This window comes from Panthera onca, chromosome F1, assembly GCF_046562875.1.
Source record: "Panthera onca isolate mPanOnc1 chromosome F1, mPanOnc1 haplotype 2, whole genome shotgun sequence".
NCBI classification, from domain to species: Eukaryota; Metazoa; Chordata; class Mammalia; order Carnivora; family Felidae; genus Panthera; species Panthera onca.
In genome coordinates this window covers 3,208,820-3,226,158 of record NC_138355.1, presented here as the reverse complement: position 1 = coordinate 3,226,158, position 17,339 = coordinate 3,208,820, and the positions used below count along the sequence as shown (strand labels likewise).

The 17,339-nt window shown below is 51.7% G+C and overlaps 1 protein-coding gene across 1 annotated transcript in view; it reads right to left on the bottom strand.

Moving 5' to 3' along the window:
* LOC145713332 (ankyrin repeat domain-containing protein 26-like) overlaps nucleotides 1-12,609 on the bottom strand; it is a 101,706-nt gene extending 89,097 nt beyond the window's left edge. The window contains exons 1-2 of the mRNA XM_081791821.1: nucleotides 12,323-12,609; nucleotides 3,318-3,393 (exon numbers count right to left, since the gene is read on the bottom strand). Of these exons, the coding sequence (XP_081647947.1) occupies nucleotides 3,318-3,393; nucleotides 12,323-12,376 (130 nt within the window). The 5' untranslated portion in view covers nucleotides 12,377-12,609. The remainder of the gene's footprint in view (nucleotides 1-3,317; nucleotides 3,394-12,322) is intronic.
* Between the last annotated feature and the right edge of the window lie 4,730 nt (nucleotides 12,610-17,339).

Sequence of the window (17,339 nt, the reverse complement as noted above, 5' to 3'; positions counted from 1 at the left end):
CTCTCGATCTGCTGTTCCAGGTCCTGCACCTTGCGGCTCAGCTCTTCGGCCGGTGGGAAGTTCTTGCCCACTTTCATGAAGAGAGCTGCAATCCTGTTGCTGCGCAGAAAGCCAGCCTCCCGCCGCCGCAGCCCATGCAGGACGCAGGCCTCTACAGCCGCTGCAGGGACACGATGGTCAGCAGGCCCTGCCCTACCCGTGCTCCCCAGCACCCAGCCCAGCTCAGGTCTTCAGCCACACACAGGCGCCTTGGAGAGCGGGGCGCCCCAGAATCGCAAAATCCACGAAAGCATCAAAGGAAAATCACGTACGTCTGTCTGCCTTCCACTCCCTCAAAAGGGAGCAGGAGAGCTTAGCAGTTAACCTGTGTTTGCTGCCCGAGGTCAGACTGTCTGTGTTCATATCCTCTCCCAGACGCTAACCGGCTGCGTGACCTTGGGCAATGACTTCCTCTCTCTGTGTCTCAGTATCCTCATCTGTGAAATGGGGAAGTACGAACAGGCCTCTGACATGGTTGCAGCAAGCGAGGTGGGGAAAATGCACGGCAAGCGCTTCACATAGTTCGGCACATAGTGAGCGCTGCAGGGACGTTAGCTGTTACGCCTGTCGGTGAGGGAGGGGAGGCTGACCACAGGACTGGTGGGCTGTATCTGGGCTGAAGAATCACATGATCGTCCCCACCATTGTGATTCCAGGAACAGCTAACATCATGGATCCCATTCCATCTCTGCCACAGCCAAGGAAGAAAGGAACGCCATCTCCAGGTCTCAGATGTGGAAACTGAGGCCCTAAGAGGGGAACTGAATTGCCCAGGGCCACCCAGACGAGCTGGGATCCAAAGCCAGGTCTGAGCCCAAGGTGTGCTCACAACACTTTTGTGCCGCCACAAAGGATCTGAAGAGAGGACTGTCATCATCTTCCCATGTCTGTGTTTCCCCTGGACACCCCGCCCGGCCCTGCTCAGAGCAGGAGACCTGGGCAGTAGCCTGGGCTCTATCACTGACTTGCCTGAGTGTGACCTCAGGCAAATCGCTTTCCCTCTCTGGGCCTTAGTGTCCCCCCCACCCCCCTCCCCCCGGGAAACAGTCCCTGTGCAGGCCATTCTGATGGCCCCAGTCTTATTTCTGGTACTTTCAGCAGCGCTTTATTGAGTATTTTCTTATCTTCTGTCTTACACAGCAGACTGGGAGGGAGCTCACTCTGGTGTATCGTAGGAGCATAATCGACGTTGATGCAAAAACTGAGCATCTTGTAAGAGCTACTCCTTATTGGGTATCTGCTGGGTATGAGACCAGTGTGAAGGTTTACCTTACCTAATCCTTGTGGAAAATACCCAGGAAGTGAGAGTTCTAGTTACTGTGACTCCACAGAAGGAATACTCCAGCAGCCTGAGGGTTAAGAGCCTGGCCCAGGTTATGTTGCACGCAAGGAGGAATCCCGAGAGGTTTGGTGCAACTGCTCGTCTTGGTTTATTTTTGTTGGCAATTATTTGACTTTCTTCAAAACCTTATGATTACACTTTTTCTTAAATAAGGAGGCTCCACGCCCCACGTGGGGCTGGAACTCGCAACGTTGAGCTCCAGAGTCACGTGCTCTGCTGAATGAGCCAGCCAAGTGCCCCAGCGATTACGTGGCTTTGGACGGAGGCCCGCCCTACTGCCTCATCTGCCCCTGGGTTTAATATATTCTGGGTGAGCCTCTCGGAAATTGCTTCGTTTTTGCTTGCACACGCTACACTTGTGTTTAGACTGCAGTAAGTTAATGAACTGTTCACGCACTGGAGACACGCCTCGCGTCTTTCTGACAACGGCTCCTAAGGCACAATGGAGCAGAGACACCACAGGGAGCCCCTGCAGGCCTCACCCTGCCATGACGTCACCCTTCCTCCCTCATCCAAACGCTGGGGTTGCAGTCAGAGAATCACGATGTTTATCCCAACCTATTCCTCTAAACCTTCAATGGGTGAGCACGGCCGCACACTCTGAAGTATGCCTATTATTTTCTTTGCAAATAGAGATGTCCAGGATAAAAAAAAATTAGGCATGTATACATTCTCACATTAACATTTATGCGTATATACACATGTACATACGCAGACATCTATATATATAAACCTATATATACACATACAATATATAAACACACACACACACACACACACGCATATGTAATTTAAATAAACACATCTCACTTTAAAAAGAAATCTGGGGGCGCCTGGGTGGCTCAGTCGGTTAAGCATCCAACTTCGGCTCAGGTCACGATCTCATGGTTCATGGGTTCAGGGCCCGCATCAGGCTCTGCGCTGACGGCGTAGAGCCTGCTTGAGATTCTCTCTCTGCGTGTCTCTTCCTCTCTCTCTGCCCTCCCTCTGCCCACACACTCTCTCTCCAAATAAACTTAGTTTTTTGGGGTTTTTTTGCCAAGGTCACCCAACAAACAAACGGCAGAGGAGGGATTCGAACCCAGGTCTGCCTGGCTGCAAAGGGGCTAACCTGACAGCACTGGGCTCCCAGGTCACGACACGTGCTCCCATGGGTAGTGCCTCCAGCCATCTGGATGAAGCCGAGGGCCCACCAGGTCTCCTCGCTCTGGCCTCTCCTCGGGGCCAAGAGCGCAAGAGGGGAGATACAGCACGTCCTCCGTTGCGAGACACTCCAGTCGTGGAATGAAAAGGTTTTCAGGCAGAAAGAAACATCCCTGCTTATACATACACGTGGATTAGAAGCTGAACCCTGACTGTGGGGACACGTAAGACATGTGTCTGTAGCCATTGTGGAAGGACAGTAAGAACCTGGCAGCACGGTTATTTCTGGAATCTTGTGAGCACAGCTGGTTCAAGGATACAAGTCAAGCTCCGAGCCCTAGGCCTGCCTCCTCTGCTGAGCCCGCTGGACATGATCCTTTAGGATGGATCAATGGCTCCCGATTCCCTGTGTTTTCAAAGCCCATCCATCCTCCCCCTTCATTTGGCAACAGCCACAGCAGGGTGAGGAAAGGGTGCAGAGTCTGTCGTCAGATGCACGACCAACATCACTAGGGGGATGGGTAGCCGTGAACTGAGCCCACAGGAGGGGAAGACAGTCCCTCCAGCGTCAGCAGTGACTAGCTCTTGCTGGGTACACAGGCCATTCTTCCTTTCTTCTCTCGACTTCTCCGTGGTTCCAAATTCCCTCACAGAGCCCCCCCGGGGATCCAAAAAGACCTTCAGAGTCACAAAGTCAAAACACGGTGTGAGAATCCTTGCACAAAGACGCCACTCCCCCAAGGCAGCCCACAGAGAAAGAAGCCCCTTTCCAGGTCAGGGTCCACGGACTCACCACAGAAGGAGATGATGTGGCTGTTGTCCTCGTGGACGAACTTCCGTGTGGCTGCCTCTTCCACGATCTGCTTCACCTGGAAGGGCAGAGGCAGTTGGACGGGGAGACCCAAATGCGACCCAGGGTGCGGTCATCCCCAAGGGCCATGTCATCCTTCCTGGCCCTCTGAGGCCATCTGGGGTGCTTTGATAACTTGTCTCCTTCCATGCCCTCCTCATGGCGCCTTCTGTAAGTCTGAGGCCTGGGGCCTGTGAGAGCATCACGTTTTACTGAATTATTTCTTCAGGCTCTCTGCGTGGCTGGTTCTTCTCAGGTGTCACACGAAATGTCATCTTCCTTGAGCCGCTTATCTGACACAGCCCTCCCCTGACACCACTCACACCTCGTTACAGTCCATTCTGGGTACATATGCTATTCCTGTCCTGTTTACTTGCTTACTATTACCTTCTTCTAAGATATAAATTCCCTGAGGCCAGGGCCTCACCTATCTTGTTCACTTCTGTATCCATGGAGACCAAAACAGTGCCTGGCACATAGCAGGTGCTCCATAAATATTTTTGGAAGCAAGGAGGGAAAGAAAGAAAAGAAAAGAAAAGAAAAGAAAAGAAAAGAAAAGAAAAGAAAAGAAAAGAGAGGGGAGGGGAGGAAGGAAGGAAGGAAGGAAGGAAGGGGAAACAAGCATATAAAAGAATCAGGAAGGTATAGTGATAAATCAGGCCTGGAATCTAGCAGCTCTGGGTTCCAATCCCTGCTCAGGCACCTCCAGTTGGGTCTGTGACCTCAATTTGGGAAACCGAGGCTCAGCAAAGTGAAGCAAACTTGCCCAGAGAAGTAAAGCTGGCCCAGAGCGACACCGAATTCCAGGCTGTCTGACTCCCTGGGGGTGTGTTTTCCCACTATCCTCACACGCTCAACAAATCTTTTTTGAGCGCCCCTGATGCACCAGGAGTGAGCGACACAGTGCTGAAAGGGCAGCCGTGCCTCTGCTCACAGAGATGACTCACCAGTGGCCTGAACACCCTTCTGCTTTGCTGGATTCTGGCCCCCGCTCTGCCCAGCCCCCAGTCACCATGGGGCTTTAGCCATGCATTTCTCCTCTCTAGAGGCTCAGTTTCGCCACCTTGAGGTTGAGAAGGCCGAGAGAGATGACCTCAAAGGCCGGTCCCAGCTCTGCATCGCCAGGGCTGCAACATGGGGTAACAGGAGCAGTTCTGAATCCAACCCCTCCATGAGCAGCCGCTCCCTTCCTGGCTGCCCCGTGACCCGCTCGGCCTCAGCCAGGCCAGCTCAGCAGTGCACCCACCAGAGAGCGATCGCAGGCTCTCCATGCCCCTCTCCCCTTCCCTGCGGGTGCCTCCTGGAGGGGAAAACAGAACTCAGAGCATCCCTGGCCATGCCCTGCAGTGTCTGCCCCACACAACCGAGTCAGCACTCGCCCCGTGAACAGCGCTGACCTCTGAGCTCAGCGAGCTCTAAGCTGGGCTTCTCCAGCGGCATTTCCAAGTCTGAAAACTATGTAGCCAAAGCCCTGGAACCGGCCCTGTTTACACGTGTGGAAACTTGAGGGTTGGGAGGCAAACTGGGCTACTGAAGGCCACAAAGCTCGGAAGCCATGGCTGGACTTTTGGCTCAGGACTTTTTTTTTGCCCCATCTCAGCTCCAGCTGCCATATCCTGGCCACTGTGGCTCCTGATTGTGTTTCCACAGTCAAATCACATCACCTCTCTGAACCTTAGTTTTCTCGCTGGGTGAAGGGCGTACAGGAACAGCACCTGCCTCATGGGGCTGCGGGAAGACTGAACAAGGTAACGCACACCATGTGCTGAGCACAGAGCCTGGCGCACAGGGTGCCTGCAGTGTTACTTGCCTAAAACCTCACCTGGTCTCTCTATTCTGGCTGAAACAGTAACCTGTTCAGGAGAATAAAATTCCCCTGCTTCAAGGGTCCCCACAGTGGCTGCTCTCAAACACCCATCAGATTGATAAGCCCAGAGCCCGACGCGGGGCTTGAACCCATGACTGTGAGATCACGACCTGAGCCTTAAGACACTCTTTTTTTAAAAAACGCTTATATATTTTTGGAGAGACAGAGCACAAGTGGGGGAGGGACAGGGAGAGAGGGAGGCACAGAATCCGAAGCAGGTTCCAGGCTCTAAGCTGTCAGCACAAAGCCCAACGTGGGGCTCGAACGCATGAACCGTGAGATCATGACGTGAGCCGAAGTCGGTCCCTCGACTGACTGAGCCACCCAGGGGCCCCCATAAGAGACTCTTAAATTCAGAGAACAAACTGAAGGTTGCTGGAGGGGAAGTGCGTGGGGGGATGGGCTAAATGGGTGATGGGCATTAAGGAGGGCGCTTGTTGGGATGAGCACTGGGTGTTGTATGGAAGCCAGTTTGGCAATAAGTTATATTAAAAAAGAAGAGAGAGACACTCAACTGACTGAGCCACCCAGGTGCCCCAAACCATACACAGTCTCCAACAACCAACGGGTCAAAGAAGAAATCACAAGAGAAATCAGCAAGTATCTTGAGACAAATGGAAAGGAAAAGGCAACGTATCAAAATCCAGGGGATGTAAAGAAAGCAGGGTACAAGGGGCATCTACAGCTGGAAGTGCTTATGTTCAAACAACAAGGAAGGTCTCCAATCAACCGTCTAACTTGACACCTCGAGGAACTACAGAGGAACAAACAAAACCCAAAGCTAGCAGAAGGAAGGTCATCACAATGTCACAGCAGAGATAAACAAAAGAAAGAAAAGAAATACAAGGGTAGGTTTTAACAAAACCAAGAGTTGAGTCTTCCAAAAGATCAGCAGGATTGACAAACCTTTAAGCCAGACTAAGAGCAAAAAATAAGAGAGAGAGAGAGAGAGAGACTCGACAAAAATCAGAATTAACACCAATCCTCCTCAAATTCTTCTAAAATAATAATAATAATGGAAGAGGAGGGAATACTTGCGTTGCATGAGGCTGACATTACCTTGGAAAGCAAAGCCAAGCAAGTCATGACACAAACACTGGAGACCAATGTCTCCAATGAGTGACTCCATCAGAAGGCTCAACAAAACACTGGCAAACAGAACTCGGCAGGATCCGGAGAGCTCCACATGTGCCATGACCAAGTAGGACATTCTGCTAAGATGCAGCGAGGGTTCAAGACACAAAAACCGACCAACCCAAGACACCAGCATTAACATACGAAGAGAAAAGTACCACATGGGCATCACGGCTGATACAGAAAAAGAATGTGGCAAAATTCAACACCGTTCACCATAAAAACTCTCACCAAACTAAGAACAGGAAGAAACTACCGGTCACGTATGAAAGTCATGTAGGAAAAACCCAGAGTTACCATCCCATGCAATGGTGGAAGACCGAAAGTTTTTCCTTCAAAGTCAAGAGCAAGACAAAGACACCTCTGCTCGCCTCTTTTACTTCACGTAGCATTGGAAGCTCTAGCCAGACGAATTAGGACAAGGAAAAGAAACCAAAGGTATGCAAATTGGAAAGAAAGAAGTGAAATGATCTCGGTTGATCTTATGCGCGGAAAACGCTAGAAAACTCCACATGAAAACTGTCAGCAGTCATAAATAAATACAGCAATGTTGCAGGATACAAAATCCATACGTGAAAATTAGCTGTATTTCTAAACACTACCGATAAACAATCCCAAAACAAAATGTTAAATATTCTGTTTACAATAGCATCAGAAACAGGGGTGCCTGTGTGGCTCAGTCAGTTAAGCGTCCAACTTCAGCAGAGGTCGTGAGCTCGCGGTTTCTGAGTTCGAGCCCCATGTCAGGCTCTGTGCTGATATTACGGAGCCTACTTCGGATTCTCTCTCTCTTCCTCTCTCTCTGCTCCTCCCCTGCTCATGCTCTCTCTCTCTCTCTCTCTCAAAAATAAAGAAACACTAAAAAAAAAAGTAGCATCAAAAAGAATAAAATACTTAGGGATAAACTTAACCAAGGAGGTGAAAGACCTGTATATCGAAAGCTACAGTAAACCTGCTGAGAGAACTTTATTATTATTATTATTATTATTATTATTATTGTTGTTGTTATTTTTAATGTTTATTCATTTTTGAAGGAGAAAGAGACAAAGCATGAGCAGGGAAGGGGCACAGAGAGAGAGGCAGGCTCCAGGCTCTGGACTGTCAGCACAGAGCCCGATGCAGGGCTCGAACCCACAAGCTGTGAGATCACGACCTGAGCCGAAGTTGGATGCACAACCGACTAAGCCACACAGGCACCCCAAGAGAACTTTTTAAAGATGCAAATAAATGGAAAGGCTTCCCATGTGTTCAGAGATTGAAAGACTTAATATCGTTGTCAATAAAACCCAAAGCAATCTACGTGTAATCGCCATCAAAATCCCAATGGCATTTTGTTGATGTTGTTTTGGCGTGGTGTTTTTGTTTTTGGTTTTTGGTTTTGTTTGCTTTTTGGCAGAAAAAGGAAAATCTATCCTAAAAGTCATAAGGACTCCCATGAATAGGCAAAGCAATCTTGAAAAGGAAGAACAAAGCTAGAAGTTTGGTATTTCCTGACTTCAAACCTCATTATAAAACTATGGTAATAAAAATACTAGCAAATTTTGAGGTACCAGCATAAACACAAGTGGTGAAGAAGAGAGAGCCCAGAAATAAACCTTCATGTCTATCAGTACATATGAAACGATTTTGACAAAGATGCCAAGACCATTCAGTGTGTGTGTGGGGGGGGGGGGCAGTCTCCTACAAATGCTCTTGAGAAAACTGGATGTCCACATGGAAAAGAATGAAGTGAGACCCTCACCTGTACCATACACAAAAATCAACTCGAAATGGATCAAAGGCCTAAATACCAGAGCGAACACTACAGAATTCCTCAAAGAAAACATAGCAGAGAAGCGCCATGATTTGGCAACGATTTCTTGGCTGTGACACCAAAAGCAGAGCGGGCAAAAGTAACATGAAATAAAATGGACCGCGTCAAAGTAAACAAACAAACTTGCGTACATCAAAGGACACAATAAACAGAGTGAAAAGGCGACACCCATGGAATGGGTGAAAATACCTGCAAATCGTGTATCTGCTAAGGAGCTAACGTCTAGACTGTATGATGCGTTCCTACAACTCAACAACAAAAAACAACCTGATTCCCAAATGGGCAAAGGACCTGGACAGACACGTCTCCAGAGAAGATAAACAGATGGCCAACAAGCACACGCAAAGATGCTCAACATCATTCATCATCAGGGAAGTGCAAATCAAAACCGTGATGAGATACTGACCGCCTCACACCTATTAGGATGGCTCCTATCGAAAAATGGAAAATAACAAGTGTGGGTGCACATATGGAGAGATCGGAACTCTGGTGCATTGCTGATGGGCACGTGAACTTGTGCGGTTCCTAAGGAAAACAGGATGGCAGGTCCTCAAAAAATTAAGCAGAAAATTCCCATCTGATCCAGCGGTTCTCTTCTGGGTATATACCCCAAAGGACTGAAAGCAGAGTGTTGAAGAGAGATTTGCACACCCGTGTTCACGGCAGCACTATCCACAACAGCCAAGGGCAGAAACAACCCAAGTGTCCATTGATGGACAAATGGATAAACAAAATGTAGCAGACACATTCAAGGCAATAGAACTCAGCCTTAAAAGGGAGGAAGTTCTGGGGCACCTGGGTGGCTCAGTTTGTTGAGTGTCCGACTCTGGATCTTGGCTTGGGGCGTGGTCTCATGGTTTGTGGGATAGAGCCCTGTGTCGGGCTCTGCACTGATGGTGTGGAGCCTGCTTAGGATTCTCTCTCTCTCTCTCTCTCTCTCTCTCTCTCCCTCTCTATGCCTGTCCCTCCTTCCCTCTCTCTCTCTCTCAAAATATACACATAAAGTTAAAAAAAAAGGAAGGGAATTCTGACACCTGCCAGTACATGCGTGAACCTTGAACATGTCACGCTAAGTGAAATAAGCCAGGCACAAAGAGACAAAATACTTATGAGCGGTGCCTAAAGGAGGCAAGTTCATAGAGACAGAAAACAGAATAGTGGTTGCCAGGGGCTGGGGGGAGGAGAGAAAGGAAAATTATTACTTAACGGGTACAGAGCTGTAGTTTTGTGAGACGAAGAGAGACTGACCACACAACAATGTGAATGACTCAGCACTACCGAACTTAAAAACGATGAAGGCAAAATTTTATGTTGTGTATTTTACCACAATTCTTACAAGTGTGGATACTATGTGTTAATATAGTGTAAATAAATATTTTGCAGTTGATTTTTTTAAAAAAAATTTTGATGTTTATTTTTGAGAGAGAGAGAGAGAGAGAGAGAGAGAGTGGGGAAGGGTCAGAGAGGGGGAAGCAGGCTCCAGGCTCCATGCTGCCAGCACAGCAAGGTGGAGGCTACCAGCAGGTAGAATGGAGAGAGTAAGTCCCGAGAGTGGCACTTTGTGAAGTTCTCTCCTGCCTGCCTTGCCTCATGGGATCATCCCAAGAGTTCAGGGTAATACTCTCCCCATGTACAGAGGAGGAAAACTGAGGCTCTGGGGAGGAGGACACTCCCTGCAATGGACTGAATGTTTCAGTTCCCCCCCAAATTCCTATGTTGAGATTCTAATCCCCAGTGTGATGGGGGTATTACGAGGCGGGGCCTGTGGGAGGTGATGAGGTCATGGGTAGGATCGGTGACCTCAGGAAAGAGACCCCGGAGAGCTCCCTTCCCTCTTCTGTCATGTGAGGACATAGAGAGAAGACAGCGGTCTGTGAACCAGGAAGCGGGTTCTCAGCAGACACTGCTGTTCTCAGCACAACAAGGAAGTTCCAGGGGTGAACCTGGTACCTAGAACTATAGACAGAGAAGCACAAAAACAAGGGTCTGCAAACCGTTTCTGTAGAGATCTACGGAGTAAGCATTCTTGGCTTTGCTGGCCACTGGTCTCTGTCTCAAGTATTTAACTTCACCCTTGGATCCGGAGAGCAGCCATATGCCAATGAATGAGCGTGGCTGTGTTCCAATAAAACTTTATTTACAAAACCAAGTGGAGAGCCGGGTTTGTCCTTTGGGCAACAGTTTGCTGACCGTAAAATAATAAAAAAACATGTACCTGTTGGTCTTGGCCCCCAGTTCCCCGCACAGAGCTCCTAAATCCCTGGTAATTTCCTAAGTGATCACAGCACTAGGGGCATCTTCTATTCTACCAGTTGACCTTTGACCTCAGTTCCTGACACACAATTTCTAAATCCCTTGGACTCTCCTGGGTGAGAGGAATGTGCTTTGTTCTAATGAGGTGATGCCTGGCGGGCGCCTGGATCGCTTCGGGATGGGGACTGGTCACCAGAAAGACCAAGCTATGATGAGAAGCTTGGAACTTTCAGCCCCATGCCTCCTTCTCGCGGACGGGGACAGGGAGGCAGACTGAGTTCACTCTTCACCATGTCTGTGTTAATGAAGCCTCCATAAAAACCCCCAAGTATGAGGCTTGGACAGCAGGCTGCCGAACATGGAGGTGACGGAAGGGCGCCACAAGATGACACGGAGGCTCTGTGCCCCTCCCCCAGACCTTGCCCCACGCACCTCTTCCATCTGGATGTTCATCTGCGTCCTGTATCGTACCTTTTTGTCACAAACCGGTGAACCTAGGTGTTTCCCTGACTCCTATGAGCAAATGATCAAATCTAAGGAGGGGGCTAGGGGAACCCCAGTATGCGGCCATCAAGAAGTACGGGGATGGGGCGACTGGGCGGCTCAGTCGGTTAAGCGTCCGACTTCAGTTCAGGTCATGATCTTGCAGTTCGTGAGCCACACTGGGTTCTGTGCCGGCAGCTCAGAGCCTGCAGCCTGCTTTGGATTCTGTGTCTCCCTCTCTCTCTGCCCCTCCCCATATTTGTGCGCACGCGCTCGCTCTCTCTGTCTCTCTCAAAAATAAATAAATGAATGAAACCGACAAAGAAGTACAGGTGACAATCTGAGACTTGCACCTGAAGTGGGGGACAGTCTTGCAGGACTGGGGCCCCTCACCTGTGGGACCTGACACTGACTCCAGGCAGCTAGCGTCAGACTCGGTTAAGGGGCGGCCACCCGGCTGGCATCGAAGAACTGCCTGAGGTGTAGCAAACCCACACACCTCTGGTGTCTGTGGGATCGTCCAGGAAGAGTGTGGGGTCAAGGAGAAACACACAGGAGTCTGTTTCTCCAACTCACTGATCCTGTGTGAGAATGTCTGGCACCACTGGGCTGGCCCAGGCTGCCCGCCCTGGTGTCACAGAAGGGGACAGCACGGGGGGGAGGGCTAACGCAGCTGACCACCCCACACACAGGGCCAGCCCCAGCTCTTCCCAGTGGCCAGCCCTCTCTCAGGCAGCTCGTAGCCCTCCTGCCAATGTCCGCCTGCCCCTCGGAGGTGGCCATCTGCCCTTCGCCTGCCAGAGCGAGTGTGACGCAGGGGCCCTTCCGTCTGCCCGCGTCCTCCCCCGTGGCTAGTGCAGTGACCGCCAGGACCCACGTGCTCCATCCCCAAAAGGTTGCCGGGATGGAAAATCCCTAAGCTCTAAGTCCTGGCTGTGGCTGCGAGCACTGCCCCGAGGGACCTCAGTTTACCCCTCTGGCCTCAAAGACCTACCCAACTCCCACTTTCCAGGATGCCTTCACCTCCCCAACTGTGATGGGCTGAGCCGTGTCCCTGCCCCCCAATCACATGCTGAAACCTTAACCCCTAGAGGATGTGATCTATTTGGAGCCAAGATCTTTACAGAGGTAATTATGTCACAATGAGGTCATGAGGGTGGGGCCTCACCTGGGGTGACTGATGTCCTTATAAGAGGAAACTGGGATGCAGACCACCACAGAGGGAAGGCCACATGAAGACACGGGGAGAAGAGGGCCATCCACGAGGAACGCCGGGAACAGAGCCTTCCCTCGTGGCCCGCAGAAGCCAACCCTGCTGACATCATGACCTTGGACCTCCAGCCTCCAGCACTGTGAGAAAATACATTTCTGTTGTTTAAGCCACTCAGTGTGTGGTACCTTGTTATGGCGGCCAGGGCAGACTGGTACTCCCACCATCCGTATCCGCAGCATCCTTCTCCCTCTGAATGAGCTCTTCCGTGCCAGCGAACGAATGGATGAATGAATGAATGAATGAATGAGTGATGAATTAGTTCTAGGGTTACCTATGTCATTAACTCACTATACCCTCTCCACAGCTCTGTGAGGCTTGGTTCTATTTTTATTTAAAAAAATTTTTTTTTAAGTTTGTTTACTTTTGAGAGAGATACAGAGAGAAAACACAAGCAGGGGAGGGGCAGAGACAGAGGGGGACAGAGGATCTGAAACGGGCTCCATGCTGAGAGGAGTGGAGAGCCCGACGCAGGGCTTGAACCCACGAACCATGAGATCACGACCTGAACCGAGGTTGGATGCTTAACCCAATGAGCCACCCAGGCACCCCATGGCTCTACTTTTATACCGACTTCTCACACCATGAGAGTTAAGATCAGAGACATTAAGCAACAAACCCGAGGTCACACAGTGAACAGGAGGCCGAAGCAGAGTGTCAACCCAGGCTCTGGATGCTATTCTAGAAGCTTCAGCCAATGGCTTGTCTTTGAAAAATAATAATAATGCTCCAACTTACCAAATGCACAGCACTGGGCTAAGCATACATGGTGTCATGGACTGGATGCTCGTGTCCCCAAAGATTCACATGCTGAAGCCCTGCCCCAGCCCCCGTGTGATGGTATCTGCAGGTGGGGCCTTTGGGGGGAAATTAGGGTTGGATGAGCTCCTGAAGGTGAGGCCCTCAGCATGGGATTGGGGTCCCTAAAAAAAGAGGAAGAGGAGAAGAGCACAGGGAAAAGGTCATCTACAAGCCAGGAAGACAGCCCTCGCCAGGAACCGAATGGGCTAGCACCTTGGCCCTGGACTTCTCAGCCTCCCAACTGCAAGAAATCAATGTCTGTTTAGGCCACTCCATCTGTGGTGTTCTGCTTCGGCTGCCTGAGCTGAGACACGGGGCCGGCCCCCCATAATCCTCACAACACAGTTCCCAGGTGGCCACCACCAGGCCACTTGACAGACAAGTGCAGAGGTATTGGTTACTGCCTAGCCAAGGGCATCAGAAAATCCAAGGTCACCTTGCTGAGGTTTGTATGCTGGTCAATCTGACTCCAAGGGGAGCCTCTACCCACCACACTCTGCCCCAGACACAGGAGTCAGATGTACTCCCTGGGACTGCCGGCCTCAGGGACATGACAGAAGACACAATCCCTTCCTTTTCCTCTCCCTCCCTCCAGAAGGCCTGGAGGACCCCGTAGTCACTGCAAGTGGTGGACAACAGCACCGATGCGTTTATTCCACATCTCAGCACGAGCCAGGACAGGGTCTGGGGGACTTCTGCTTCTCTGGGTCACAGGATGGCTGGGCCCAGCAAAAGTAAGATTCGGAACTCAGCTGCAGGCAAAACCATGGCCGGGGGTCTTCGCTGGGGGTTCTGTGTACTTGAGGGACCCAAGGGGGTTTCCTGGCCGGGGGTCGAGGGGCCACAGGACTCAGGGATAGGGAAGGGAGGGCAGTGGCGGCCACGGGAAAGCCTCTGTCCCCTCCCTGGCTCCGTGGGCAGGTTCTGATGATGTGGCAGGCGCCACAATGTGCCACACAGACCGCTTCAGGACTGGAGGCTGCTAGGAGGGCTCCTGGAGAGCCCTCAGCTGCCAGTCCCATAGAGGACAGGGATCCCTTCGGCCCCAGGGAGAGCCTCCACCAAGGTCTCGCTGCTTCCCCGGAGGCCACCATCCGGTGATGGGAACGTGTAGGCTGTGAAGGTCTGGCATCCTTGCCCCCAACTTGGGACAGTGTGAAGGGCCATCCCAGCAAGACCGGCAACTCCCCACGGGGCTTCCATGAAAGCCTCGTGACCCATCTTCTCCCTTGGCCCACTGCCGCTCGCTTCACTTGGCTCCGCTGGGTGTTAATCCCAAAGGCACACCCTAAGAAAGCTGCATGCTGACCTCCATCTCGGCGACAGCTGCCACATAGGGACCGCCAAGATACAGCATGGCTGCATCTGGGCAACAGTCAACAGGGACAAGTTGCAAACCATTCAAACACCGGTGAATTCAGCGGGACAAAGGCCCGGATACACTGGGTGCACAGAGCAGCAGGGATGGAGCCTGACGGTCCTGCCCAGGAAGACCTTTCGGTCCAAAGAGCCAAAAGGTAGGACAAGCTGGGACAGGTACAGGGCAAGCGTGGTGCTGACGCAGGGCCCAGCAGCCCCAGCACCAGCACCAGCACGAGCTGAGAACCGGCTGGAGATACAGATGCTCGGAAGCCACGGAGGCAGCAACTCTGGGGTGTTGATCAAGCTTTCCAAGCTACTCTCAGGCATGCTCCCATTGCAGTGGGGCATTTCAGAGGAGACAGAAAACTAGCAGCCAAAGTCCTCAGGAAGAGACTCCGCAGTCACGGCTCCTGTCTGGGGACCTTCCTCACACAGCCAGTCCCTTCTGGCCACCTCTCCTTGCTTCCCGTATCAGACTGGGGCAGCCAACAGTTCCCGGCTCCCCACTATTCCAACCGCGGGGTGCTGCACCCTTCTCCCCACCCACCCCACCCTGCCTTGGTCAACAGCACCCTTATTAAATTCATCTTCATGTGCTGCGTTTGGAGGAATCATCTGTTTCCTATTGTTACCCGGACTGTATACACACGTTGTCTCAAGTCCAAACCCCACAGAATGAAGGTTGTCTGTTTGTAGCTATGGACCCTGAAACTCAGACAGGGTAATCCCCAGGGAAGGCAGGCTCCTGGGGATGGATCTGGGGCGGGGTGGGCAGTGGAGGTGGGGACACAGCACCAAGGGCGTAGTTCTCAGCCTGAGGGAGGGGTTCTGACGAGGGAGGGGCCTCCCCTACTCTGCTGGCTCCCGACTTCCCCGGAAGTTAATAACGCGCTGACAGCCTGAGGCCAGAAGAGGAAATTAAAAAGGCAGGGGGGAAAGCCTCCCCCGGAAGGTCGGTCCCTGCAGCCTCACGGGAGAGGGCACTGTCTCACTGCAGAAAGAGGCTATGGCCCAAACTGGCCAGGGGAGGACCCATCCCCGGGGGAACCGACCGCCCCTGTGGGCATGGGGCAGAGGGCCACAGAAGGCCTCTGAAATGCAGCTCAACCACCTTTCCCGTCCCAGGCTCCCAGGCATGAGCCTGGAACTGATCTGCTGTGGAGGTCGACAGCTGTGAGGAACCTCGGGGTGGTCTGGGGGTGGCGGTGGCAGTGTGGCATCCTGGCTCCCTGAACAAGCCCATGTGATTTGCTGAGCTTTGGCCCCGGAATCATGCCTGACTGAGGCAGCACAGAGGCAGTGGCTACGGGTGGTGCGACTGCAGCCACAGAGACCTGTGTTTGCATCCAGCTCAGCCCTTCCTGTCCAGGGGTGAGGATTCAATGGGGTGTTATTTGCAAAAGAGGAGGCCTGGCTAGCATATAGCAGGAGTTTTATGATGCTGAAAGCTCACTGTTCTTCTTGTCTTTTTTTTTTTGAGCACTCATGGTGTTCCTGGGACTGTTTATGGCATGACAACCCAAGATAGATTACCGACATAGTCCCACTTTACAGATGGAAGAAACTGAGGCAGAGAGCTATTAGATAACCCACCCAAGGTCATGCAGAGGAGGCAGGATTCAGACCCAGGTCTTTATTCTAACAAAGGCCTCAAAGCAGAAGCTGGAGACCTTTTGAAATAGTTTTGTTACTGCCCAGCTTAGCAGCAAGAGAGTATGTTTACTGAGCACCTACTATGTGCCATGTACTTTGTACAGAACACCTTATTTAATCCTCACCAAAATATTATCATCCCCATTTTAAAGTTTTTTTTTTCCAGAGAGAGAGAGAGAGAGAGAGAGAGAGAGAGCGCGCGCGCACATGTGTGCATGTGAGTGGGGGAGGGGCAGAAAGGCAGGAGAGACAGAGAGAATCCCAAGCAGGCTCTTGTGCTGCCAGCACGGAGCCCGATGCAAGGCTTGAACTCACAAACCACGAGACCATGACCTGAGCTGAAATCCAGAGTCAGATGCCTAACTGACTGAGCCATCCAGGTGCCCCTCTCCTCCCGGTTTTAAAGATAGGTAAACTGAATTGATGCGATTTGGCCTAAGGCACACAACCAGGAAAGGCCGCAGCCAGGACTTGAACTCAAGGTCTGACGGTCAGCTCTGCCTCCAACCTGCCCAGAAATGGGTCAGGCCCTGTGAAATCCCAAAGTGCCGAGAAACCTATGAGAAGGGGTTCCTCAGTCTTGCCCAACGTGGGGACCAAAACAGCACTGAAATGGGAGTCAGGAGACCTGGGTCACCTGGATATGACTCTAACAACCATGCCTGTGGGGGTCTTTTAGGCAGGGGGAGCCAACTTCAAAGGTCAAAGTGGTCAGAAAGATTTCGTCTCTGTCCAGCATCCATTCGGAGTCCTCCAACATCTGCCTGCATTCCTCCAAATGATGGGGAGCTCACTTCTTTAGAAACCAGCTTCTTAGCTCTAACGACAGGATGTTAGGAGGCAGTTGAGAGGCTAGGAGCCAGAACGTGGTGTCACTGAACTGGTGTTGAATCCTTGACCCCTCATGATGCTGGACAAGTCTCCCCACCTGTACCATGGGGTGGTGGATAATAGTACCCCACCTCATCGGCAAATGAGACAGCACCTGGCACGTAGTAGGAACTGTACAGGCAGGAGCCACTCTTAGATGGCAGCAACCGTAGGGTTCACGGCCTGGCCCACAGTGGACGCTCACGAGTGTGAGTTAGGTGAACAGGCAATTGCGAAGGGGCTCTTAGGCTCTGTTCACCCACCCCAGCTTCTCATCCACAGGTTATTTAGGACCTAGGGGGCCTGTGGGGCTGTGACCCCACCCCTCCACGTGCCACCAGTGAGCACAGGCCCCAGCACACTTCCAGCCCCACCCTGCGACCATTCAGAAACCAGCCCCGCGCTCCCACCCTCCACCTGCAAATGCTGAAACAGCATATAGGAGGCGTCATCTCAGGA